The 22,946-nt window shown below is 47.3% G+C and overlaps 3 protein-coding genes across 3 annotated transcripts; 2 read left to right on the forward strand and 1 right to left on the reverse strand.

Moving 5' to 3' along the window:
- Positions 1-4,635: 4,635 nt before the first annotated feature.
- Positions 4,636-8,606, forward strand: Il2rg (interleukin 2 receptor subunit gamma). The gene is given in 9 exon segments (XM_004921215.4): positions 4,636-4,796; positions 5,007-5,160; positions 5,386-5,570; positions 5,776-5,918; positions 6,650-6,812; positions 7,286-7,382; positions 7,661-7,730; positions 8,074-8,170; positions 8,173-8,606. Coding segments are annotated over 9 exon segments (1,128 nt in total). The 5' UTR covers positions 4,636-4,681; the 3' UTR covers positions 8,277-8,606.
- Positions 8,607-9,021: 415 nt separating this feature from the next.
- Positions 9,022-10,980, forward strand: CUNHXorf65 (chromosome unknown CXorf65 homolog). Its single transcript, XM_021250547.2, is given in 7 exon segments — positions 9,022-9,161; positions 9,283-9,369; positions 9,568-9,702; positions 10,038-10,106; positions 10,467-10,495; positions 10,497-10,741; positions 10,743-10,980. Coding segments are annotated over 7 exon segments (651 nt in total). The 5' UTR covers positions 9,022-9,136; the 3' UTR covers positions 10,804-10,980.
- Positions 10,981-11,441: 461 nt separating this feature from the next.
- Foxo4 (forkhead box O4) lies at positions 11,442-19,287 on the reverse strand. Its single transcript, XM_004872630.4, has 3 exons — positions 18,155-19,287; positions 13,299-14,352; positions 11,442-12,915 (listed from the first exon to the last, which is right to left on the reverse strand). The coding sequence occupies exons 1-3, from the start codon at positions 18,605-18,607 to the stop codon at positions 12,908-12,910; spliced, it is 1,515 nt and encodes a 504-aa protein (XP_004872687.1). The 5' UTR covers positions 18,608-19,287; the 3' UTR covers positions 11,442-12,907.
- Between the last annotated feature and the right edge of the window lie 3,659 nt (positions 19,288-22,946).

Here is a 22,946-nt window from a genome sequence, read left to right on the forward strand (position 1 = left end):
TTAAAATACAGAGGAAGGAGCTGGACATGGTGACTGAAGGCCTGTAACCCCTGCACTCAGGAGGCTGAGGCAGGAGGATCACCACGAGTTCAAGGCCTCCCTGAGCTGCATAGTGAGTTCAAGACCAGCCTGGACTACATACACAGCAAGACCTTGTTTCAAAAAACCAAACAAGCAAAAAAACCCCACTCCCTCCCCCCAAAAAAAAACTATCTCAGAAAAACAGTACATACAAAACTTTGAATTTCCTGGGAGATTCTTAGATGCCTTGAAGTGCATCCATATATCCTTGAAGTGTCCACGAACAAATGTGTGAACCTTTGCTCTGGTGAAAGAGGCACCTACTGTGTTGCATGATTTTCAGAGATTATCTCCTTTAATCCGCAGAGGGGACCATGATTTAAGGATTGATAAATTGATTTCCAAAGAGTGAAAATTCGCTTGCCTGCTATTATACAACTACTGAGTAACAGAGCTGGGACTAGGATTTTTTTTAAAGTCAGAATCTCACTATGTATTTCTGGCTGGCCTTGAACTCACTGTATAGCCCAGGCTGGCCTCAAACTCAACACGATTGCCCTGCCTCAGACTCCTGAGTGCTGGAATTATAGGCATGTACTGCCACACCTGGCTAAGGACTCTTTCTTAATTTCAGAGCCAATATTCTTGATTCAGAGCCAGCGTGCCATAAGAAAAGTAACAATGGCCGATGGCCTGGCATGGTGGCACATGCCTGTAATCCCAGCATTTTGGCTGGCTAAAGCAGGAGGATCCCCACGAGTTTGGGGCCAGAGGACTATGTAGCAAGACCCTGTCTCAAAAATCCAAAAAAAGTAACAAAGGTAGGCAAAAATAATAAAAGTAACAAGAGCTGGGGATGTAGCGCAGTGGTAGAATGCTTGCCTTGGGAGATCCTGGGTTCTATCCCCAGCATCACACACACAGAGTAGTAATAATAACAGTCTAACAAAAACAAAAATAAATAACAGCCTGGAATGGTGGCAGACATCTGTAATCACAGCACTTTAGGAGACTAAGGCAGGAGGATGCAAATTCAAACCAAGCCTGGACAATTTAGTGACTTAATGAGACTGTCTCAAAAAAATTTTTAAAAATGGGGCAGTGGTGCTGGGAATATAGCTCAGTGCAAAAAATCTGGGTTCAATCTCCAGTTCAACAAAAAATAAAACAAAAATTGAATCACCACAATGGGTGAAAAATTCTGATTGGGGAACAAAACATTGGTAGTGGAAATAATTCAGCTGAGTCTGAAGGACTTTCTCTTTCTTTCTTTTTCTTCCTTCCTTTCTTTATTTTTTGATACTGGGAATGGCCCAGGGCTTTCTACAACTAAATTACATCCCCCACCCTTTTTAAACTTTTTATCTCAAAACAGGGTCTTATTGAATTGCCCAGCCCAGGCTGGCCTCCAACTTGCAGGGATCCTCCTCCCTTAGCCTCCCAAGTGCTGGGATTACAGGTGTGCACCACCACACCGGTCTGGCCTCGAACTTTCAGTCCTTGTACAGCAGCCTTCTGAGTACCTGGGATTACAGGAGTGCATCACTGCACCTGGCCCATGAAGGACTTTTTAAAAAAAAAAAATTATTTAGAGCAAATTTGGGCTCACGGCAACACGGAGCACAAGGTACAAAGAGTTTCTACATCCTCCCCCCCCACACACATGCATAACATTAGTAACATTCAGCCCAAGACTGGTTACATTTATTACAATTGATGAACCTCCTATAGCAAATGAAGTTTATCCAAGGCTCAGTTATTGCTAATGAACCTACTCACCAGAAAGTCAAAAAATAGAAAGTGTTTTTTTGTTGCTGTATTTGTTTGGTGGTTTTGGGTGTTGGGATGAATCCAGAGTCTTCCATTCTCACCAACAATGAATAATTTTCTTTTGCTCCATATCCTTGCCAGTTTGGGTGTTGAACTTTATGCTGAAGGCCATGAGTAGCTTTTGAAGACTTTAGAGCTGGATAATACCCTCTTTGTAGTACGTTGAATGGTGGCCCCAAAATGGTAAATCCACTCAGAACCTGTGAATGTTACTTTCTTTGGCAAAAGGGTTTTAGCAGCCATAATTAATTAAGAATCCACCAGATGTGGTAGCATATGCCTATAATCCCAACTACTTAGGAGGCTGAGGCAGGAGGTTCTAAAGTTCAAGGATAGCCTGAGCAATTTAGTGAGGCCTTGTCTCCCTAAATAAATAAAAACGGGCTTCACTTGTACAAGGCCCTGGATTTGATCCCTAGCACTGAAAAAAAAAATACAAGAGAAGAGTAAAGGAGGCACAGAGAAGAGATCATATGAAAATAGAGGCAGAAGTTGAAGTGATGTGTCTACAAACCAAACATTGCCAAGGACTTCGAACAGCTACCAGAAGCTGGGAAAGAGAAGCATGAAACAAACTCTCAAAACAACTTGATTGGGGCTGGGGATGTAGTTCAGTGGTAGAGCTCTTGCCTAGCACATGCAAGGCCCCGGGCATAGAGATATATATCACCTTGATTTCAGACTTCTGGCCTCCAGAACTGTAATAAATTTCTATTGTTTTAAAGTTTAGGATAATTTGTTATGGCAGCTCTAACCAACCAACACACCCTAGACTATAAAATCCAGTTTCCTAAGACCCCAGTCAAATGCTCTTTTCCCCTGCCTGATGTACTACCTCCTTATCTGTCTTGTAAAATTATACTCATTCTTCATTCTTTTTTTTAGTTTTTTGAGACAGGATCTTGCTGTGTAGTTCAAGGCTGGCCTTGAACTCATTGTGTATCCCAGGCTGTCCTCAAACTAATGGTGATCCTCCTGCCTCAGCCCCCTTGAGTACTGGGATACAGGCATGTGTCATCATGCCTGGCTCATCTTTAAGATTCTGCTCAAAAAGCAGCTCTTCAGCAAAGCTTCCCTGAACTACGCCCCTCTGCAGCTTGGTAAATTTAGTTACTTCTCCTGTGTTCACAAACTTTGGACTGTCTTCACATCTATGCCATAGAATTTATTACATACATTATATTGTATTATTTGTTTATGTCTTCCCTACTTATCTATGAACTTCTAGAATGATATGGGTGTCTTATTTGTCTGTATATTCTCAAAATATAAGCACTATGCCTAGCACATTATTAAAGAATTAATAAATGTTATCTAGATAAACAATTTCTGTAGCTAGGTGTGGTGGTGCATGCCTGTAATCAATCCCAGCACTTCAGAGGCCAAAGCAGGAGGATCATGAATTTAAGGCCAGTCCTGGCAAGTTAGTGAGACCTTATCTCAAAAACCAAACCAAACAAAACACCTCAAAATATTAGGGACGGGGGATAAGTAATTTCTGTAAATAGCTTCTCCAATCAGCTCTGTGTTTGGGAGAAGGTAAGTCTGGCCACAGAAAGAAGAGTGAATTAGAGGGCTGGGGATGTAGCGCAGTGGCGCAGCACCTGCCTGGCAAGCATGAGGTCCTGAGTTCGATTCCTGATACCAAAAACCCAATTAATTAGAGAGCAAAAGACCTTTAGAAAAGAAGACTGGTTAGTGGGTTCCAGTAATAATCATGACTTGAGGTAACGAAAAGCTGATTTAGCACAACAGCTGTGGGAATGGAAAGGAGGAAACTACTGGGAGCAACACCACAGAAGCAGGGTGGGTTGGATTGAGGGGATATTGAAGAGGATACTGAGGTTTCAAGTCTGGGTGGCTGAGAGGGCAATGATATTATTAACAGATAGGGAAGACAAGAAGAAAAGCAGATTTGGGGGGATGAGGAGTTTGAAGCTAGTATTATTGTTTTTCCATTTCTAAGTCAGATCTCTTCACCCATCTCTATAGAGACCCAGCTCAAGCAGCAGCTAACAGTGGTTATTCTGATTTTGATTAGGTCAGAGGAAGACAGCTGTACACATGCTCGTAGGAGCCACAACAGTATTTTCCATCTTCCCGGGATAGTACAGCTTTGACAGAGATTTAAGGGTGAATTAGCCAAGAAAGGATCATAGTATAGGATTGGGATGGTGTCGGAGCCTCCACTATAAAAGATGACTTAGACAACTGGGCATGGTGGCACATGCCTGTAATCCCAGCACTCGAGAGGCTGAGGCAGGAGAATTGCTATGAGTTCGAGGCCAACCTGGGCTATATAGTGAGTTTAAGATCAGCCTGAACTACATAGCGAGACCTTGTCCCAGAAAAACCAATAAATAAATATAAAATTACATTTAAAAAGTAAAAGATAATGACTTAGGGCTGGGGATTTAGCTCAGCGGTGCCGCTGCCTGCCTCCCAAGCGCAAGGTCCTGAATTCAATCTCCAGTACCAAAAAGAAACAAAAGAAAAACCAGTAAAAGATAACGACTTAGAGAAGGTGGTTGGGAATGGTGCTAGGGGAGGGAGCAGATCTCTCCTAGGATCTAGGTGGTCTGAGTCTGTGACACTATTATATACCCTCTTTAGTCTCTACCTAACTCCACCTTACAGCAGCACCTAATCTCTCAAAGGATTTAGTCTGTGTCTCCGAACACATTTGCCACACCCTCTGTAAAGCCCTGGCTTGTAAGGTTCTTTCCACCGGAAGCTATGACAGAAGGAAATGTGTGGGTGGGGAGGGGTAGAGGGTGAGGGGCCCAGGTTCCCCACACAGACTACACCCAGGGAACAAAGAACAAGCGCCATGTTGAAGCCATCATTACCACTGAGATCCCTCTTACTTCTGCAGCTACCTTTGCTGGGCATGGGGCTGAACTCGACGGTCCTCAAGCCCAGTGGGAATGAAGACACGACAGCTGGTGGGGAATCTGGGACTGGAGGGGGTTGGTGAGAAGGCTATGGGAAGGGACCATACAGAAATCTGGAACCTGCCAGTGGCCTTCACAACAATGCAGGGAGAATTGAAAATTAGAGTGGGGAGGACAAGGGGAAAGGTTGCCTGCCTCACGCTATTTTTTTCTATCATTTCTTCTCTTTTCTGCTCCCACTTTGTTTTCTCCCCAACCTAGATTCCTTCTTGACCTCTGAGACCCCCAGGTCTCTCAACAGTTCCATCCTGCCCCTCCCAGAGGTTCAGTGCTTTGTATTCAATGGCGAGTACATGAATTGCACTTGGAATGGCAGCTCTGAGCCCCGGCCTACCAACCTGACTCTGCGATATGGGTATGAGAAGGGAAGAGGGGATTGCACAGGAAAGGAAGAAGAGGTGGGGTGGATGAGAGAGACTACAAGGGGACCGAGAAAATGGGTAGCCAGCCTCCCAGGCACCCTTCTATTTTCTCATGGGATATAAGTTATAGGTCAGTTCAGGTCAGATAGGTTAGGCTGTGGACATATGCAGTACCCAAATTTGCCCCACTATTCCTCTTCCTTCCAACCTTTCTCTAGGTACAAGAACTCTGATAATTATAAAGTCCAGGAGTGTGGTCATTATCTTTTCTCAAAAGAGATTACTTCTGGCTGTTGGTTTCAAGAAAATGAGATCCATCTCTATGAAACATTTGTTATCCAGCTGCAAGACCCACGAGAACCCAGGAGGCAGATGGAACAGAAGCTAAAACTGCAGAACCTGGGTAATCTGGAAAGCAGTGGTCAAGAGGTCAGGGCTATTGTGGGGCATTAGAGTCAGTGGAGTGGTGTTCTTTCCTCGTTGTGGTACACAGAAAGGACGAGGTAGGGGATCAGGATGGAGAAGGGATGAGGGGTGAGGGGAACTACTTTTAAGATCCAGACTTGTCTAAGCCAGGGTAATGACCACACATGCACACATATCTCCAGTGATCCCTTGGGCTCCGGAGAATCTAACACTTCGCAACCTGAGTGAATCCCAGCTAGAACTGAGCTGGAGCAACAGATACTCCTTGGACCGCTGTTTGCAGCATTTGGTGCAGTATCGGAGCGACTGGGATAGCAGATGGACTGTGAGTGACTGGGGACATGAATGCAGCAACTAAGTCCAAGCATGTGGAGATAAAGCATTCAGTCATCCAGATAGAAAGACCTTATACCAAGCTCCTGTTCTTTGCCTCCCAGCTCCTATGCTCCTCCACCCTCTACCTTCTTCCAACTCCTTTTCTCTATCACTGTCATCATCAGTGAATTCTTTTTTTTTTTTTTTGGTAGCGGGGATCAAACTTGGGACTTGTGCTTGTGAGGCAGGCGGCAGCACCACTGAGCTAAATCCCCGGCCCATCATCATTGAATTCTCATGGAGGATTCCCTGTCCATACTCTTCCTGGGACCAGACAGAGGAGTAAACAAATGCAAGGCATTAAGGGGATCTGGAGCGGAGGCATTAGATTTAAGTCAGTGAAGAGGGAACCATGGCGTGAGTTGTTAAAAGAGGAGGGAAAGGTCAGAGGGAGGGGAGGGGAGGGCGACCAAAAAAAAAAAAGAATTAAGATGTGCTGTATACGTGTACAAATCCCTCTGGATGAATGTGATCGTTATGTACTACAAACATGTACTAATAGAAATAAATAAATTTTGTAAAAAAACAGAGGAGGGGAGAAACCAGAAACAGGTTTCTTTGGAACTGGGAAGAAGCAGAACTTGGAAGAGCCAGGTAACACTGAGGTACAGGCAAGAGTGTATTTTAATTCTCCCTTCATTTATATATACTCACCTTTTTCTCACCCTCTTTCTTCTCAAGGAACAACAAGTGGATCACAAACAGCGCTTCTCCCTTCCTAGTGTGGATGGGCAGAAACTGTACACATTCCGGGTTCAGAGCCGCTTTAACCCACTCTGTGGAAGTGCTCAGCGTTGGAGTGAATGGAGCCACCCAGTCCACTGGGGAAGCAATACTTCAAAGGGTAAAATGGACCAAATACATGATCCCAATCCATAAGCCCAGCACCCCAACCTTTCTAACACCACTGTCTTTTGCTCTTCCTCTCTATTCCTAACCCTAAACATGCTGCCTCACCTCCCCTCACTGTTCAACATCAACTCCTAGGATGCAGGGGTTTTCTCTGTAGGGATGGGTTGGTATGTTGTCAAGTAGGGAACCTGGATTGAGAAGGCCAAAGGGTGCTCAAGGGAGATATGGAACATGTATGATTTCTCTCCAGCATTCCAGAGAGCCTGCACAGTGATGATGGCCTTCGAATCAGACTGACCACTCTTTGATTCTGTTTCCTCATCTGTAAAATGTAGATAATGATTGTTCCTCTCAGGAACTGTAGTGAAGATTAAGTACAGGGAGTGTGTTTTGCATGATACCTAGTACCCTCGTCATAGGGGCACCACAAAGTAAGGTTCATTTTCCTTTCCTTTTTTTCTATAGAGAGTCCGTGGTTATTTATAACCAAAGCTGTGGTTATCCCTGTTGGCTCCATGGGACTGATTATTAGCCTCTTCTTTGTGTATTGCTGGCTGGAACGGTGAGATTTCAGAAGGCTCCAAAAAATGAAGTAGGGTGGTTGGGAAGAGTGAAGGAGGGTTATTTCAGGTTCTCCAGGGCTAGAGGGCAGGACACTAAGGAATGAGGGTATGGAATGAGGAATGAGGGTATCAAGAAGGTATGGTGAAAAAAAAAAGAAGGTATGGTGATGGGAGGAAGCTACAGGCACAAAAACCACAGAATCCCTTCATTTCAGAAGACTGGAAGAGGGGTAACAGAAGAGCTTTGACTTATGTGCTTGTATTCCCTCTTTCTCAGGACAATGCCTCGAATTCCCACCCTCAAGCACCTAGAGGATCTGGTCACTGAATACCATGGGAACTTTTCGGTGAGAACGCTATCATAAACATGTTGCCGTCTGTCAACTGCCAACTGCTGACCAACAAGATAGATGTTGGTGGGGGGGGGGGTCAGAGTAGAGGGGGAGGGGACCTGCACTGTCAGGATGTGGCCAACCAAATGGGGGAATGAATGAGGGAGACAGACACAGAAGAATGGATTATAGATTGTGTGAGACAGATGAAAACAGTGGTATTGAGGGCTCAGGAATCTGGGTGTCCCTTCTGTAATCACAGTGGTTGCAGACATCTTGAGAGCTCCTCTGGCACAGAGCTTGTGTCGTTTGCTTCCTGCCCCTAATTGACCTTTGACCTGGAGATATCTGTCTTTAGGCCTGGAGTGGTGTGTCTAAGGGACTGGCTGAGAGTCTGCAACCAGACTACAGTGAACGGCTCTGCCATGTCAGTGAGGTGCCCCCAAAAGGAGAGGCCCAGGGGAGGGGCCTGGGGGCTCCTCCTGCAGCCAGCCCGACCGGGCTCCCCCACATTACACCCTTAAGCCCGAAACCCCCAAAACCCGAGTCCCAATTCCCTGACAGAAGCCCAGCATCCTATAGCTGTAAGTGTTACTAACTCCTTCTCATCCACCCTTCCGATCTGGGCCAATGCTCATTCCATCTCCTGTGGCTCATTTTGGATTTGGTGCCCCATGTAACTGCCCCTTAATTCAGTATCCCCTACTTGAGAACTGCCCCTTTGCCCTGTCCATGTTTCTCATATCCCCCAGTCTCATGTTTCTCATATCCCCCTTCCTTTTTATAGGATTCTTTCTCCCTTTGTCCCTCTTTCCCTCCCTGGTACCACCTATCCTTTAATTATTCCCGGAATCAATAAGAAATAAAGTTTCTGTTGATAATTATCAAGAATGTCTGTCATGGGGGCGGGGAACAGGGGAAATATGGGGTGTAATGAGGGTGGGAGTCAGGGTGTGAGGGCAGGAAAAAGAAGTAAAGTCATGTTGTAGAAGTGATAGTACTCAAATTAACTAGAAAGGAGTACTGTCCTGGAAACTTACTTTTCTTCAGTCATTCTAGGGCCAGTTTAGTTTTGCATTTACCATGTGTTTCCCTTCCCTAGGTGCCATTTCCAACAAATCTTTTACAGACCCCACCCAAGTTCTCTCTTTAGCCTTACTCCACCTTCTGCTACACTTACCACTTCTGACCTCACAATCCCTCACCTCAGGCCCCACCTCTAGAGATGCTGGTTATCCACAACTGCCAATAGCTTTCTCCTATCTGCCCAGTCTGGGCCTCCTCAGCCTGTGAGGTCCATCTGCCCCTCCAGTTTCTTAACCCTATGGGCCCATCTGCCCTCCCCACCAGGCCAGCTAGAACACTCTCCTTTCAGAAAACTCAACAAGGTGCTCTCTGGAGAGTGAGATGATCTTGAGAGCATGTTTATCATCATCAAACATGGAGGTGAGGGGCAGCACAAAGCTGGAGGTCTGGGAATGGGCATGGGGAGGGTTGAGGGCAATGGAGATCACGGAGATGGTGTAACTATAGAAGGTCCTGCATACCCCATCCTATTTCTTCTCAGATAATCAGCAGTTTCTAGTTAATACCAATTGCTCTGTCCTCCTGTTGATGCATTATATCTGCTCTAAAGTGGACTTGCATAAACAAGGTGAGGAGTTTGGGGAGGGGTTTAATGGCCAAGGTCAGAAGCTCTAGAATCATGTTAGCTGTTAAAGTCTTCTCCTGACAAGAAGAGAGTTCCTCATATCCCTACAGCTTCCTCCAACCCAGTCTGGAAGATCCCTGGTCCCTTTTGCTCTCATTGTCTGTCCTCAGCTGCCCCAATTATCTTGTGGCCTTCCTCAAGACATCATCGATTTGTGTGATGAATCGGGGACAATGAAGATGTTTTTCATGATGAAGACCCCTGGAGAATATGCCAGCAAATTCCTTACAACTCTTAACACTTACTACGTTTGTAAGATGGAGCATGGGGTACCAGGTAGAGATTTGAGAGTGTTCCCTAGAGATACAGCAAGGCCCTGAAGATGGTTAATGAGCTTTGTTCTTAAAATAGGACACCTTTCTCCAGATCCAAAGTGACCATTTCTAGGAAGGCTAAGACAGGGCACCGCTTCTATGTCAGTTAGGTTCATACATCTCCCCCATCTTGGAGTCCACAGCTACCCCTTATGTCCATACCTAAGGGGAAGAAATGAGGCAAACCAACTCAAGGGAGTATTTAGTGTTAGACTCCTGAAATCTTGGACTTCAGGAGAGTGCAGACTAGGTGACAGGGCAGGGGCTGAGGATAGCACACTACTGCTATGCTCACAGAAACCAGAATTGAGAATTCCTACATAGCTATTGTGCCTCTCCTGAAGAATCCAGAACCCGAACTGGTTGGTAAGGAGTATGATGGCAGAGGGAAGAATGTGGAGTGTGCTACATAGCTATATGATGGAAAATATATGGTGGGACTAGTATACCATGGTAGGTGGGTCACAGTAGTCTAGGAAAAGGGGAACAGGGTGCAGGTACACTTTAGGAGGGATGTTTAGTTAAATCCTGGTAGGGTGTGCATGTGTCAAAACCCGCCCCCCAACCCCATTTCTCGGCCATCTTCTCTGTGTATCTTTCCCTATTACCACACTATTGTAACATCTTAGGCCAGGTTACTCCAACTGATCATCTGAATGATGGGAGGGTCAGTATGGGTAAGGTTTCAAGCCCTAGGAAGTGCAGGTGCCTTTTTCTGGTTCCTAGATGTGCTTTGCACACAGTGTGAGATCTTAAGAGAGGAACCGAGTGAAGATGCTTAAAATCCTAGAAGCCAAGCGGGTCCCTGCAATTCAATCCACTGTGAACCTCCCAGTAAGAGTCCTCAAATGTGGCTGGTCCTCTTCCCACCAGCAAACTGAATATTCCTCCCTTCTGCTTAAGGAATTGAATTTCCTTTCTGAATCCATGTCTCCTTTTGTCCATTACCTTCCCAGCAGGGCCTCTTTGTTTATCTACTTGTTTTGCCTTTCTAGTCCAAATCTGGAGGAACACAAGCCCCCTCCCCCTTCTCAAAAGGGCCTGCACTATAAGACCAGAGTAGTATTTCAGGGTCAGAGGAACAGACATCGATAACTCAATAAACTGACCAAGTGAGAAAAGTATTCTGGGTATGAAATTCCTAGAATTTAACATGTTCCTTCTTTCTTTTTTTCTTTGGGTACTGGGGATTGAGTTCATGGGTACTCTACCACTGAGCTGGATGCCCAGCCCTTTTTATTTTGAGACAGGGTCTTGCTAAATTGCCCAGGTTGGGCTGGAATTTGTGATCCTCCTGCCTCAGCCTCCCGAGTAGCTGGGATTACAGGTGGGCACATAGCTTGTGAAGTTCCTTTTCAGAGAAAGACCCCCCCCCCCCACAAAGGTTTAAGTAGGCCCCAGGCACTGGGGAGGCTGGACTAGAGAGGAGACTGTAAAGTCTAATTTGAGTCTTTGAGGGGTGGAGAAGGGGTGGGGTCTTCTCAAACCAGCCCGCTTGCCTGAGGAGGCCTACCTCCCTCTCTGGCTGGGGTTAGGTGCCCCTCCCCCACACCCTCCACTACCTCCCAGGTTGAAATTCCCCCACTCCTACAGCTCTGCCTCGGCCTCTGGGCAGTCCTTCCCACCCACTCAACCTTGATTTAACTGCCCTGCGCCTTTTCCCTTATCAGAGGGGAGCAGCAAGGCAGCAGAAACCTGAGCTGTTATATAGGCATTTATTGAATTTATTCATTTATTGATTTGACACACTTCTCCACTCAAATCTAGCACATGATACAATCTGGGTAAGCCAAGCGCTGACACAGGAAATGATGGGAACCCACAGCAGGGGTGGGGGAGGGGACAATGTAAAGGTCACTGGGGGAGGGGCTGCTCTGGGGGCTGGGGTGGAGAAAGAACCCCAGATGGCCTCCCTAGCAGGTGCTAGTAAACCTGATCCACATTCCCCCATCTCTGCTCATTTCCCAGACCCTCAGTAAAGCTTCCCAGCTGCCCCCCCCCCCATAACCCCTGCAGTCAGGGAAGGAAAAGAAGGGCAGGGACAGCTGTCAGGGCCCTTGCACAGGGAAGTCTCTGTACCTAACTTTACCATTCTAAATCCTTTCCTCCTTTTCTCCTCTTCTGCCCCTCCTGCCACGCCCCAAGCTAATTACAGGCCTTCAAAACACTCTCCTCCAGTAGTAAGAACCCACATTGGATAAAACAAGTGGGTGGCCACACCCCAACACCACACTGTCCTAGGTATAAGTCAGTGATGGGGAACCTTTTAGAGCTTTCAATGATACAGTCTGCCATGGCACACGTGCCATAGGTTCGTCACCACTGGCATAAATTGACCGAAAGAGGGTACTTGGCTTAAATTTTTCCTTAGGGCAACTCGAACCTAGTTATATAGACCTTTTTCTAGACCTGGCCCAAATGGAAGCTCTTGTTTGCTACTGCTCCCCTCCTCGCCTCTAATTTCCCCATGTCTCCCCTAGTAATGTCTGTAGTGTTTGTATCATGTCACTATGACAAAGCCTTCAGAAAGAAAAAAGCATTCTCGCCACCACTAGCACCTTGCCACTATTAAAAAAAAAACCTCTATATTTGTGTTTATATTTCTTTAAAAATTTATAAAAAGCCTTTCTGTTATCTGCAGTCTTCCAAAGGTGACTGGCCTGGTGAGCCACTCCAGTGCCCAGACCTTTGGCCTTTTAAGGTTCCCTATCCCCCGCCCACTGGCCTAAGGGGCCACTGCATAAAAATCCCAGGCTCAATTTAGCCTGGTCCAGCTCAGATAAGACTCTCTACAAAAAATCCTGCTCCCAAAGGCAGGGGTAAGGCCACTGGTGACTTCACATTTCAAACAGCAATGCTGGCCCCTGCTTCAAAGCCCAGGGATGGGATGGGGAAGCTGAGGATGGCTCCTGAGAAAGGGCCTTACTTCCTAATTGGCACAGTGAGAATAAACCCTCTTCCCCCCCCATCACCCTCCCCCACATCGACCCCATATGGGGCAGCTTTATCTTTACAATTTCCTCAATACCCGTTTGTGTGACTAGACCCCACCCTAGCTCTGAAGGGGGGGGGTGTCCTAAATTCCTGGGGAGGGCTCAAGGGAAAAGAGTGGATATGGATGCCCAGGGTCCATCTCTAAAGCAGGGGACAAAGCTTCCAGCCACGACTCAGGGATCTGTAGGAAGAAGAAATAGACGACAAAGTAAGAGATTTATCTGGGGGCAGGCCAACTTCCCACCATCCAGATTCATGCCCAGAAAAACAGAGACACCCTCTCCCTACACACACACCCCTTTTCTGCTGCCTTGTGGGGGTGAGGCACTGCTAAGGGGCCTGGAGGTCCCATTTGGAAACTATGTCACCATAATATGACATCTTTCCTCCAGTTCCCCCAAAGCTCTGGCTACCCCCTTTTCTAAATCTCTCCCTGGTCTAGATCACAGGAATAGCTGGACATCATTTTTCTAAATCTCTCCCTGGTCTAGATCACAGGAATAGCTAGACATCCAGGACCAGACATAGGTTTTGAGATGCTATGGTGATTTTAGGGTGCCATACCTGGCTCAAAGTTGAAGTCCAGTCCCTCACCCCCATCCATGAGGTCACTGATGATGTTATCCATGTCACACTCCAGGTTCTCCATGTACATATCAAGATCTAGATCCTGAGGCATTCTGTCTTGGCCTGCTGCTTCAGTAGAAGGTGTGAGCACAGGAGCTCCCAGGGCCTTGGGGATGGGAGCACCTGCCATGACTGGAGGTGGTACCATTATAGGTAGGCTGGGAACCAGACTGCTGGGGCCTGGAGCCTCTAGGGGCTTGGGACACAGGCCCACTCCTGTGGACAGCTTACTGGAGGAAGGTATCCCACCCAGCAACAGAAGTGTGGGAGCCTGGGACAGAATAGGATCTACCTGGGTCATGAGGACATCTGCAGGGGGTGGTGGCTTATCAGAGGTAAGCAGGGCCTCTAGAGACTGGGAGCTTGAGAAGCACCCTTCTGGTGACAGGGGCCCCTCTGCCGGGCTGAAGAGGGAGGTGCTGTAGGTGTGTAAGGGGCCAGTAACTCCAGCATGCTGCAAAGAGAAGCCCGAGAGACTGCTCCGGGATAGCAGCGAGTGGGGAGATGTGAGATTGAGCCCATCTAGCAGCTCTAGATCTTCATTTAGGGTGGGGACGCCCCCTGCATAGCTGCTGACCGAGGCTGGCATTTCCTCCTCTGCCAGCACTTCAGATTCTGGTCTCATGGGGGACAGCCGGGTGCTGACAGTGCTAGCATTTGAACTGCTTCGTGGACGGAAAGTGGTCCACATATCGGCTTCTTCACGGCTTCTAGAGCAAGGGCTGCCTGACCACTTGGCAAAGTGGCTGATAGGGCTCGTGGGAGTGGCACCTTCAGGTGGAGCTGGCAGCACAGATGGTTTCTTCTTGGGGGCCTTGCTGCGGCCCCGGAGCAGCTTGCTGCTGCTATCCATGGATGCAGCCCGGCGGCGGGGTGCCTTGCCGCTCTTGCCTCCCTCAGGGTTCAACATCCACCAAGAGCTCTTGCCAGTGGCCTCGTTGTGAACTTTGATGAACTTGCTGTGCAAGGACAGGTTGTGGCGGATGGAGTTCTGGAGGAGGCAGAGTGAACAGGAAAGGGGCATGAGGTATGTGGAGGGGAGGTAGGTGGCCATCAGATTAGCTACCTAAGGGGAGGTTGGGACACAGCAGGGGTGTACCTGGAGACTCAAAGTCAAATCAAGGGGGAAACCTGCAGAGGGGAGAGGAGGAAGGAGCTGAGGAGGGGGAGGGAAGGGAAGGAGATCATACACAGTTCCCCCCTCTAGGACAAGTGGTTCAGACTCTGCCCCTGACTTCTCTGCACAGGGGTACCTAAGATAAAGTAACAACCTACTACAGAGGGCAGAGTACCCACCAGGGGAAAGCTCATTCCCCATTTCTGGGGAGTATCTGGGGCTAGTGACCCAGCAAGAACTTAAGTTCAGATGGGAAAAAGCATTCTACAACTCCACCCCTTTTCTTTTGAGACAGGGTCTTGCTATGTAGCCCAGGCTGGCCTTGAACTCATGGTGGGCGATCCTCCTGCCTCAGCCTCCCAAATGCTGGGGTTACAGGCATGCGCCACCACGCCTGACTTCCACCTCCCCCTTTTAAAATTTTTATTTATTTTTTTCCACCCCTTTTCTTGACAGCAGGCTGGGTGGAGATTACAGGACAGTGGTCACACACCCGTCCTAGGCCAGTTCTCTGAAGAGGCTGAGGGGCTGGAACTTCAGCGAACCTGGTGCTCCTTTCATTACTAAGCATTTGGGCCACCAACTCTATATGATTGGAAGATTCTTTTTTGAATCTCAGCTTTATTTCTGCCTATCGGCGACACACACCCTTCACCACAGTTACGAGGAACAATCTATCCCTCTCTCTTTTTCCTAGGAAGGATCTCCTCTCTAAATTATCCTAGTTCTTCAAGACCAAGTTTAAATTCCAGCTCTTTTAAAAAAGTGGTTGCTTGACTTTGACAGCCAGATTTCTTGTACAGTAATTTTAAGTCTGTCCCACACAATTGTTAACTAATCTACGTATATTGCAAGGTTTATGGTTTCATGCAATTAGACTCATCAAGTGTAAGTGCCAAGGGCATAGACAATGCTCTCTAGTTCCACAGCGTCCAATAGTGCACCCTCAGAGTACCGAGCCCACAGTGTAACAAATTCACAGCACACAATCAATATTTCTTGGCCAATTGGTGAGTGGCCCCTGGGTGAGGGCAGTGAGGCTTCCCCTGAGGCTCTATCAGTGTCCCCCTACTGTCATTAAATTGCCCAGGCTGGTCTTGAAAATGGGATCCTCCTGCCTCAGTCTCCAAGAGTGTTGGGATTACAGGCTTAATTCCATGCCAGCTTCTGTCAGCTCTTGAGTGCCTTAGATATTGGAAGCTATATGGGCTTTCCTTTCTTCCCTCACTGTTATCATTCTGCTAGGGACACTCCACCCTCCTCCCTGAGGCCAGGGAGCAAGATTGAGATGGTCAGCTTCTTGAGCTCTGGGTGTAGCTCATTTTTACTGGTTGCAGAAGGCTAGTTACACCACAATTTTGGTCCCCCTCCTTCTTTCCCTACCCCCTTCCCAGCTCCTTTCCCCCACTTCTCCTCAGGAATTTGTGAATAATCTCTCTACCTTAAGGGCATTTGACCTCCCACATGAAGCTCTTCAGTTTAGAAACTCAGGAGGAGCTAAGATGTGCTTGGAGCAAAGTAGGAGGCTACGGCTAGGACAGCAGTAGGGAGCCACTCCTGTGTCTCTGGTGCTTTCAGATAAGGAGACCTTTTGCTTGGGGAGCGCTCTTAAGCAGCTTCTTATTCCATAGCTCTTTTAGCCAAAGAACTTATCTCCCTGGGACCTTGTGGTCATGGCACTCCAACTTCTCTGGCTGCACTAATGCTTCTAGCTCCTTCAAGGACTTGCACTTGTCCATTGAGCCTGCGCTCTTCATGTAACTAAGGACTAGAGTGACTCCTGGCACTGTGATTTCATCCCTTCTCATTCTTTAATTCTGGGTCTACAGAGAAGGCCCATTCCTTTACCTACTTTCCCTACTAGTACCTATGAAGTCCATTTGTTCATCTTTTCTTCTTTAGGCCTTGGAAGTAGCAAGTGGGAGAGGTGAGTTCCCTAGAAGTCTATAACTCTTACATGCTTGGAGGGGGGTGACTGCTAATTGCTCCCCAAGCCACCTAACCTAAGCTCTCTTGTTCTAAGTGAGTGCCGCCCCCTGGTGGGGTGGGAGTAACCTTGGCACATCAACAGGGAAGCGAACCGCAGGCTTGAAGCTTCCCCAGGAGGCTGGTGGGGGCCTAGGAAGCCCCAGACTCAGCCTGATTTGGTTTTGCAATCATTCCTATGAAAGCAAGCCATGAGCTTCTTAGAGAAACAGGACTTAACAGTTAGACCTGAGTTCAAGTCTTCATTCTGCTGATAGTAGGCAAATTCCCTAACCTTTCTGTACTTTCCTTTCCTAATATGCAAAACTGTGGAATCTTAGAATTGCTGTGAAGATTAATAAAATGAAAAATTTAAGAACTATTTTGTAAGCTATAAAGGAGGGACTGTACTCCCACAGTATAACTAACAGCTCATGGTTATTTCTTCTACCCTGGAAAATGAACCTAAGGGAAAAGAAAAACAGCTGTGTAGGCTGGGTCCAAGGAGGGGAGCTCTTTATGAGCTGAGACTGTGGTGCGGCAGTCTACCCAGAAATAGTGCAAAGGGTCTCACTCAGCTGTCCTGTCTTCTGTTCTGCCCAGCCCTTATACATACTACAGATGTGATCCCTTAATCTCTGATACCTAAGGGAAGACTGTAGTCTCCGTACTTTGTTGTATGCTGACCTCAGCAACTACAGAGGCCCAACACATTAATATAGATTGAGGTGCCCGATTTTGTTACTTTTTGGTACTGGGAATCGAACTCAGGGCCTCGAGACTGCCAGGCAGGCACTGTGCTGCTGAGCTACATCCCTGGTAAGTTTTTTTTTTTTGGTACCGGGGATCGAACTTGGGTCCTTGCGCTTGCACAGCAGGCAGTGAAACCACTGAGCTAAATCTCCAGCCCCAGGGTAAGTTTTTTAAAAAGAGTATCTTAGGAGTTCTTTCCCCAGTTTCTTTGTGAAAGGCCAAGGAAACTCCCAACCTTGTGCTCTAAAGTCAGAGTCCTACATCTTTTCTCATGAGTAATAGTCCTCTACAGTAAATCATGTCTTTCCCCTAAAAGCCTGGAGAGCCCCTTACAAAGGAGAATTTCTTGGCATTATAGGGTAAACTGAGTCAGATAGCAGTTCAGTCCTTTTTCTACTTAGTGCACAAGATCAACTACTTTTCCACATGAATACCACTCTTTTTATCCTTTGCCACCCACTCTCCCTCCTCTGGGTAGAGCAATCCTAGAATAGTACCTTTACGCTGAGATATTGGGAAGCAAGCAGGGAATTCAAGTAATCCCACAGGAATGGGAGAAAAGGTGTTGGGGTAGGAGATGGGGTGGGGGAGGCTGGGTTCATGTGGGGAATCCACACAGTTCCTGCTGTACATAGGATAAAGACTTCTCTGTGGGATAAGTGTTTGGGGCTGCCCAAGCCAAAGTGCTGGGAGTGTTGAACAGGGAGCAGAGAATCTGATTTTCTCCATGGCAAGGACAGTGTTTTAATTCATCTGTGACGCTCTAGCATCAAGCTGAATGTGGCATATACAATATACCAAGGAAATGTTTGTCTACCTTAAAACTGAAGTTGGATCTCTAGGCTTCCCAAAGGTATGGGGGGGGGGAGGTTTAAAAAGGGTCCCAGAGTAAGAGTAAGGGGGCTGAGGAGCCCAGGAATAGGTGGTGTTGGGATGTAGGTAAGGGGGTCATAATTACCTTCCATCCCGCTGAGCTGTTGCTGTCACCCTTGTCCTTGAAGTAGGGCACAGTGCGAACCATCCACTCATAGATCTGAGAGAGTGTCAGTCGCTTCTCCGGGGCGCTTTCAATGGCCTGGCTGATGAGTTCTGCATAGGACTGATTTCCCCAGGCATTCCGGCGGGAGCCTCCCTTCCGAGGACCTGTTACAGCCCCCAGGATCCCCGGCTGGGGGCCCCCTGCCGGCTCTGGGAGCTGGGAGGGCAACAGGATCGGCTCGGAGCGCCCCTCCGGGTGTACCTTCTGTCCCAGACCTGGCTCCACCTCGGGCGGCTCCGACGGCTCAGTAGCAAGCTCTGGTCTAGGAAGGGGCCAGGTGCAGGAACGGGGACGGCTGTGGGGTTCGAAGTCGGGATCGAGGTCTACAATCGCGGCAGCCTCTGTGGCTGAATTCTTATTCCCTGGATCCATACGTGGAGTTGGACCTCCGTGGCTCAGCGTTCAGTGGAGCCTGCCAGAGTCCCTCACCATGCTTCCCCCAAGGGGGGAAGCACCGAGGGCCAGGAGGCACATTCCTGCCAGTCCCCAGAAAGTCATGAACTTCCTCCCTCGCCTCAGGACGCTAGACCCCAAACTGTCCCTTCCACGCAGTTCTCTGATCCCCTCGCCAACTACAGTCTGCAGCCTGAGAGCTCTTTTTCGAGACACCACCTGTAACCGCTGCCTAGCGAAGACACTTTTTCTCCAAGCTCTCACTTAGCTTCCTGCTCTTTTAAACCTGAGGCACAGGATCCCCTCATACATTGCGCTCCACCATCGAACGTCTTCTTAGCCGCAGGTCCCTCCCCCTTTTAAGTTGCTGCCCCCCGGACACTCCTCCCAAATTTCCTCCTCCCGGATCACTGCCCTCCCCCAAATCCCGCTCCCCAGCGTCACTTGCCCCTCCCCTAGACTCCCCCTTCCCCGCCTCTTCCCTTCTTGCCACTCTTACTAGGGTGAGGGTTCTCGCGTACCCCAGCCTCCCTTATTCCTGCACCAATTCCCCTATCAAACCCCCCACCCCCCGCCCCCCGGGTTTCCCTTTTGTTTTGCTCCAAGCAGCAGCCCCAGCCTGACGTCTCTGTTTACCACTCGCAGGGACAGCCATCTGCGCACGCGCCTGGAGAGCCAGTTGGGAAACCGAGTTCTTCAGTCGTGCCACCCTGGGCAGTTTTAAGGACTACATCTCCCGTCCTACTTTGCGACCAGGAGCCCGAGACCAGCGGCGGGAGAACAGCGTGGCAGGATATGGGGAGGTGGAACTTTAATTATTAGAGGTCGTCGCGGACTCTTCCTTTTCGTAAAAATAATTTTCCTCCCCCTCTCCCTTCTACCTGCTCCCTAATTCGAGGTCGCCCACGTTATCGTATTGGGAGATGCTAGACCTTTTTCCTCCTTGAGTTAAGAGCGACCAAGAGGAAAAACACTTTGTCCCCATGAAGCAGAAAACTGTGAAGCAAGAAGCAAGGAACTGACTAAAAAATAAGATGTATGCACTTTGGAGAGTTCGGTGGGAGGCTTGTATAACATAAACAGCCAATGGTGGTGGGCTCCTTCATCCGTCTCTGTCCCCCACTATACACTACAAACAGTTGACGCTGACGGTGAAATCTTTCTCACTAGTTTCCTCCGCCGCTTCTCCTGGACTCTCCTTCTTAAATATTGATATTCTTCTGGTTCCCATTTTAAACGGCTTTGCTTTTTATTTAACAGGTCCTAAACTGACCTTATCTTTTCCTGCACCCACACCCCTACCCTCCGGCTACCCTTGATCTCTGAATTTGGCAAACCAATCTCCCAAGCTAGACCTTTTCATCTCCCTAAGTTGCTCCATCCAAATCCTAGCTGGAGATCTTATTTAGGATTTAAATTGCAATGTCTTAATTCGATCTCTTTCCATCAGTCTTTCTCCACTACAGTTTGTGTTCCGTGCTGCCAACACTTAACCATTCTAAGAAACATGCCTGGTAATTCCAGCTAAAATTATGGAGTGCTTATTATGTGCCAGTCACTGTGCTAATTGGTTTGCTCATTTACTCTTCATATCAACTCTGTGAGGTAGGTACCACTATTATCCCATTATTTTCTTTTTTTTTTTTGCGGTACTGGGGATTGAACTCAGGACCTTGCGCTTGCAAGGCAGGCGCAGCGCCACTGAGCTAAATCCCAGGCCCACTATTATCTATCCCTATTTTATAGATAAAGACACTAATAATACTCAGAGGTAAGTGGCTTGCTGAAGAAAACAGGAGAATAATTAGGAGACAGAAGACCTGACATCCTGTGACTTATATGTGATCACTTAATTTCCCTGCTTAAGACTTTCTCTGATTTTCCCCATTGCCTGCGTGGTAAAGTTCAAACTCCTTGGCAGGACTCTTTAGATTCAGGTCACTTCACACCTTCCCTGCCTCATCTTTTGCTAGGCAGGCTAAATTCCAAGCAGCTGGAGTTCTCCATTATTTTCTGGAAATAACCAACCCCCTTTACACCTTTCTGTCTACATCCTGGGATTTCATCACTTGTTATCCCCTCCTCAAGCCTCTTATTTTATTGTTATTTTTTAAGCCTCTTATTTTAGAAAACTCCTATACAGCTTTCCCTGTCTGCTCTTAAGTGCACCCAAGGTCTTTGTTTTCGGCATTCCCAAGCACCTTGGGCAGGGTCATGGTATATGGCCCAAACTGTGTTTGTTTACTTGTCTATCTCTCCCAATAAACTGAGCTCCTGGAGGACAGAAAGTTTTATGTATCTCTGTGACTTCAGCTCTGGGTCACTAGTAGAAATGAATGTTAGTTGAATGAATGAATGGGATCAGGAATTAAATGATATTACACTTGGACATTTAACAACTTTTAAATAAATTGTGCATTATCTCCCTTGACATGTTTCATGTTTTCTGCTAGACCACAATCTTCTAGGGACAGGGACTGTAATTTAATTTGTTTACCCTTTGTAGTGTTCCTTGATACATGTTCTGTGATGTTGAGGCCCTCCCCCTGTGAAGGATATTCATGCAACCAGGGTTTTTCAACACTGTCAGCATATTGACCTTTCAAAGTGATATTAACCATAGTCCTTTGTTCTTCTACTCCAACATGCATTTGTCCTCTGCCTGTCACCTAGATCGTATATAGAAGGCCATATATTCCTACCTGAGCTCTAGACTAGAGAGATGGGACATAGTTGCTCACAACACCTGCAAGCATTTCCTGAATACTCTTCCTCCTGCAGTCCAGTCTAGAGAATCTGGTAAGGACTGTATGGGTGGTGAATTCATTTGGTAGAGAAGAGAGCCTGTGGTCACTAAATGACAAGGAGCTTTCTTCTCACTGAAATAGGTGTGATGGCATCTCATGTAGAGTTGCTGAGATGGGGAAATGGCAGGGTGGGGTAAGCACCTGTCCTGGCTTGAGTTATATCTTGCATTGTTTCCCCTTTGTGCATTTGTTTGAAAAAGTCCACGTGTCCACAAACTCATGTGCACCACCTCAAGTTTCCAATTTCCGTAAATTTCTGAAAGTTGTGTGCTCTTTGAAACTTTCCCCAACTAGCCCAGCCTGACAGATCACTTATCTACTTGACACCTCCTGATCCTCTATGAAATCAATTTGTATTCTTTAATTTTGTGCTTGTGGTTACATGGCTTTTCATTTCATGAGAGTATATTGTCTTCCCCACTAGATACAGACTTTGTCATCAAACAAATGTTTGTTGAGCCTTCACAAGATGAAAGTATATCTTGAAACCATGAACAGATGAAAATGATCATATGCCATAGGATCAGATGTTTTAGAAGGGGGGGACAAGAGGATCAGTTGGGTGACAAAAACACTATGACTTTATTTATTTATTTTTGGTACCGGGGATCGAACTTGGGTCCTTGTCCTTGCGTAGCAGTGGCGAAACCACTGAGCTAAATCCCTGGCCCAACACTATGACTTTAAAGCTCATGAATTCAGGGTAACTCACCTCATTACTGTGAGACTGTTAGAATACACCTCAGTCAAGTAACAGTGTCAGCAAGGTAGCCTTGGAAAATAGAAGGAGACACTGGCCGGGAAAGAGGGCTAACAGGAGGCCCCCTTGTCATATGCTATGAACAGATATGGCAGGATTTAGGAGGCACAGGCTTTTCTCCTAGTTGAAACCCCAGAGTTTATGTTCTCAAATGGCTCCTGATTCACCACTTTTTTCTCTTGAGGATCACAGGGGTTTGGCTCTCTTGCCTCTTTCACTGCCACTACCCACTCTTCTACCTGGGTGCTGCCCCCGCAAACTGGCTCTATTTTTTATTTTTGTACTGGGGATCTAACTCAGGACCTTGCGCTTGTGAGGCAGGCGAGGTGCCACTGAGCTAAATCCCCGGCCCTATTTCTTTTTTTTTTTGGGGGGGTACAGGGGATCGAACTCGGGACCTTGCTCTTTCGAGACAGGCAGAGGCACCACTGAGCTAAATCCCCGGCCCTGGCTCTATTAATTTGAATTGACATAGGCATTTCTCCACTTCTTTTATTTATTTTTTATTTGTTTGTTTGTTTTGGATCTCGCTATGTAGTTCAGGCTGTCCTTGAATTCACTATGTAGCCCAGGCTGGCCTTGAACTCAAGGCAATCCTCCTGCCTCAGTCTCCCAGACACTGGGACTATAGGTCTGCACCACCACACCTGGCTTCTCCACTTCTTTGTTACCCTGCCCAGCTCTGAAAAAACACAACCCACATCTAGAGGTTTTATAAGATTTTTCCTAGTAACCACAGGGAAAGATGTAG

Source organism: Heterocephalus glaber, unplaced genomic scaffold (assembly GCF_053883595.1).
Source record: "Heterocephalus glaber isolate CG9 unplaced genomic scaffold, H.glaber_assembly_v1.0 deba00001068, whole genome shotgun sequence".
NCBI lineage: Eukaryota > Metazoa > Chordata > Mammalia > Rodentia > Bathyergidae > Heterocephalus > Heterocephalus glaber.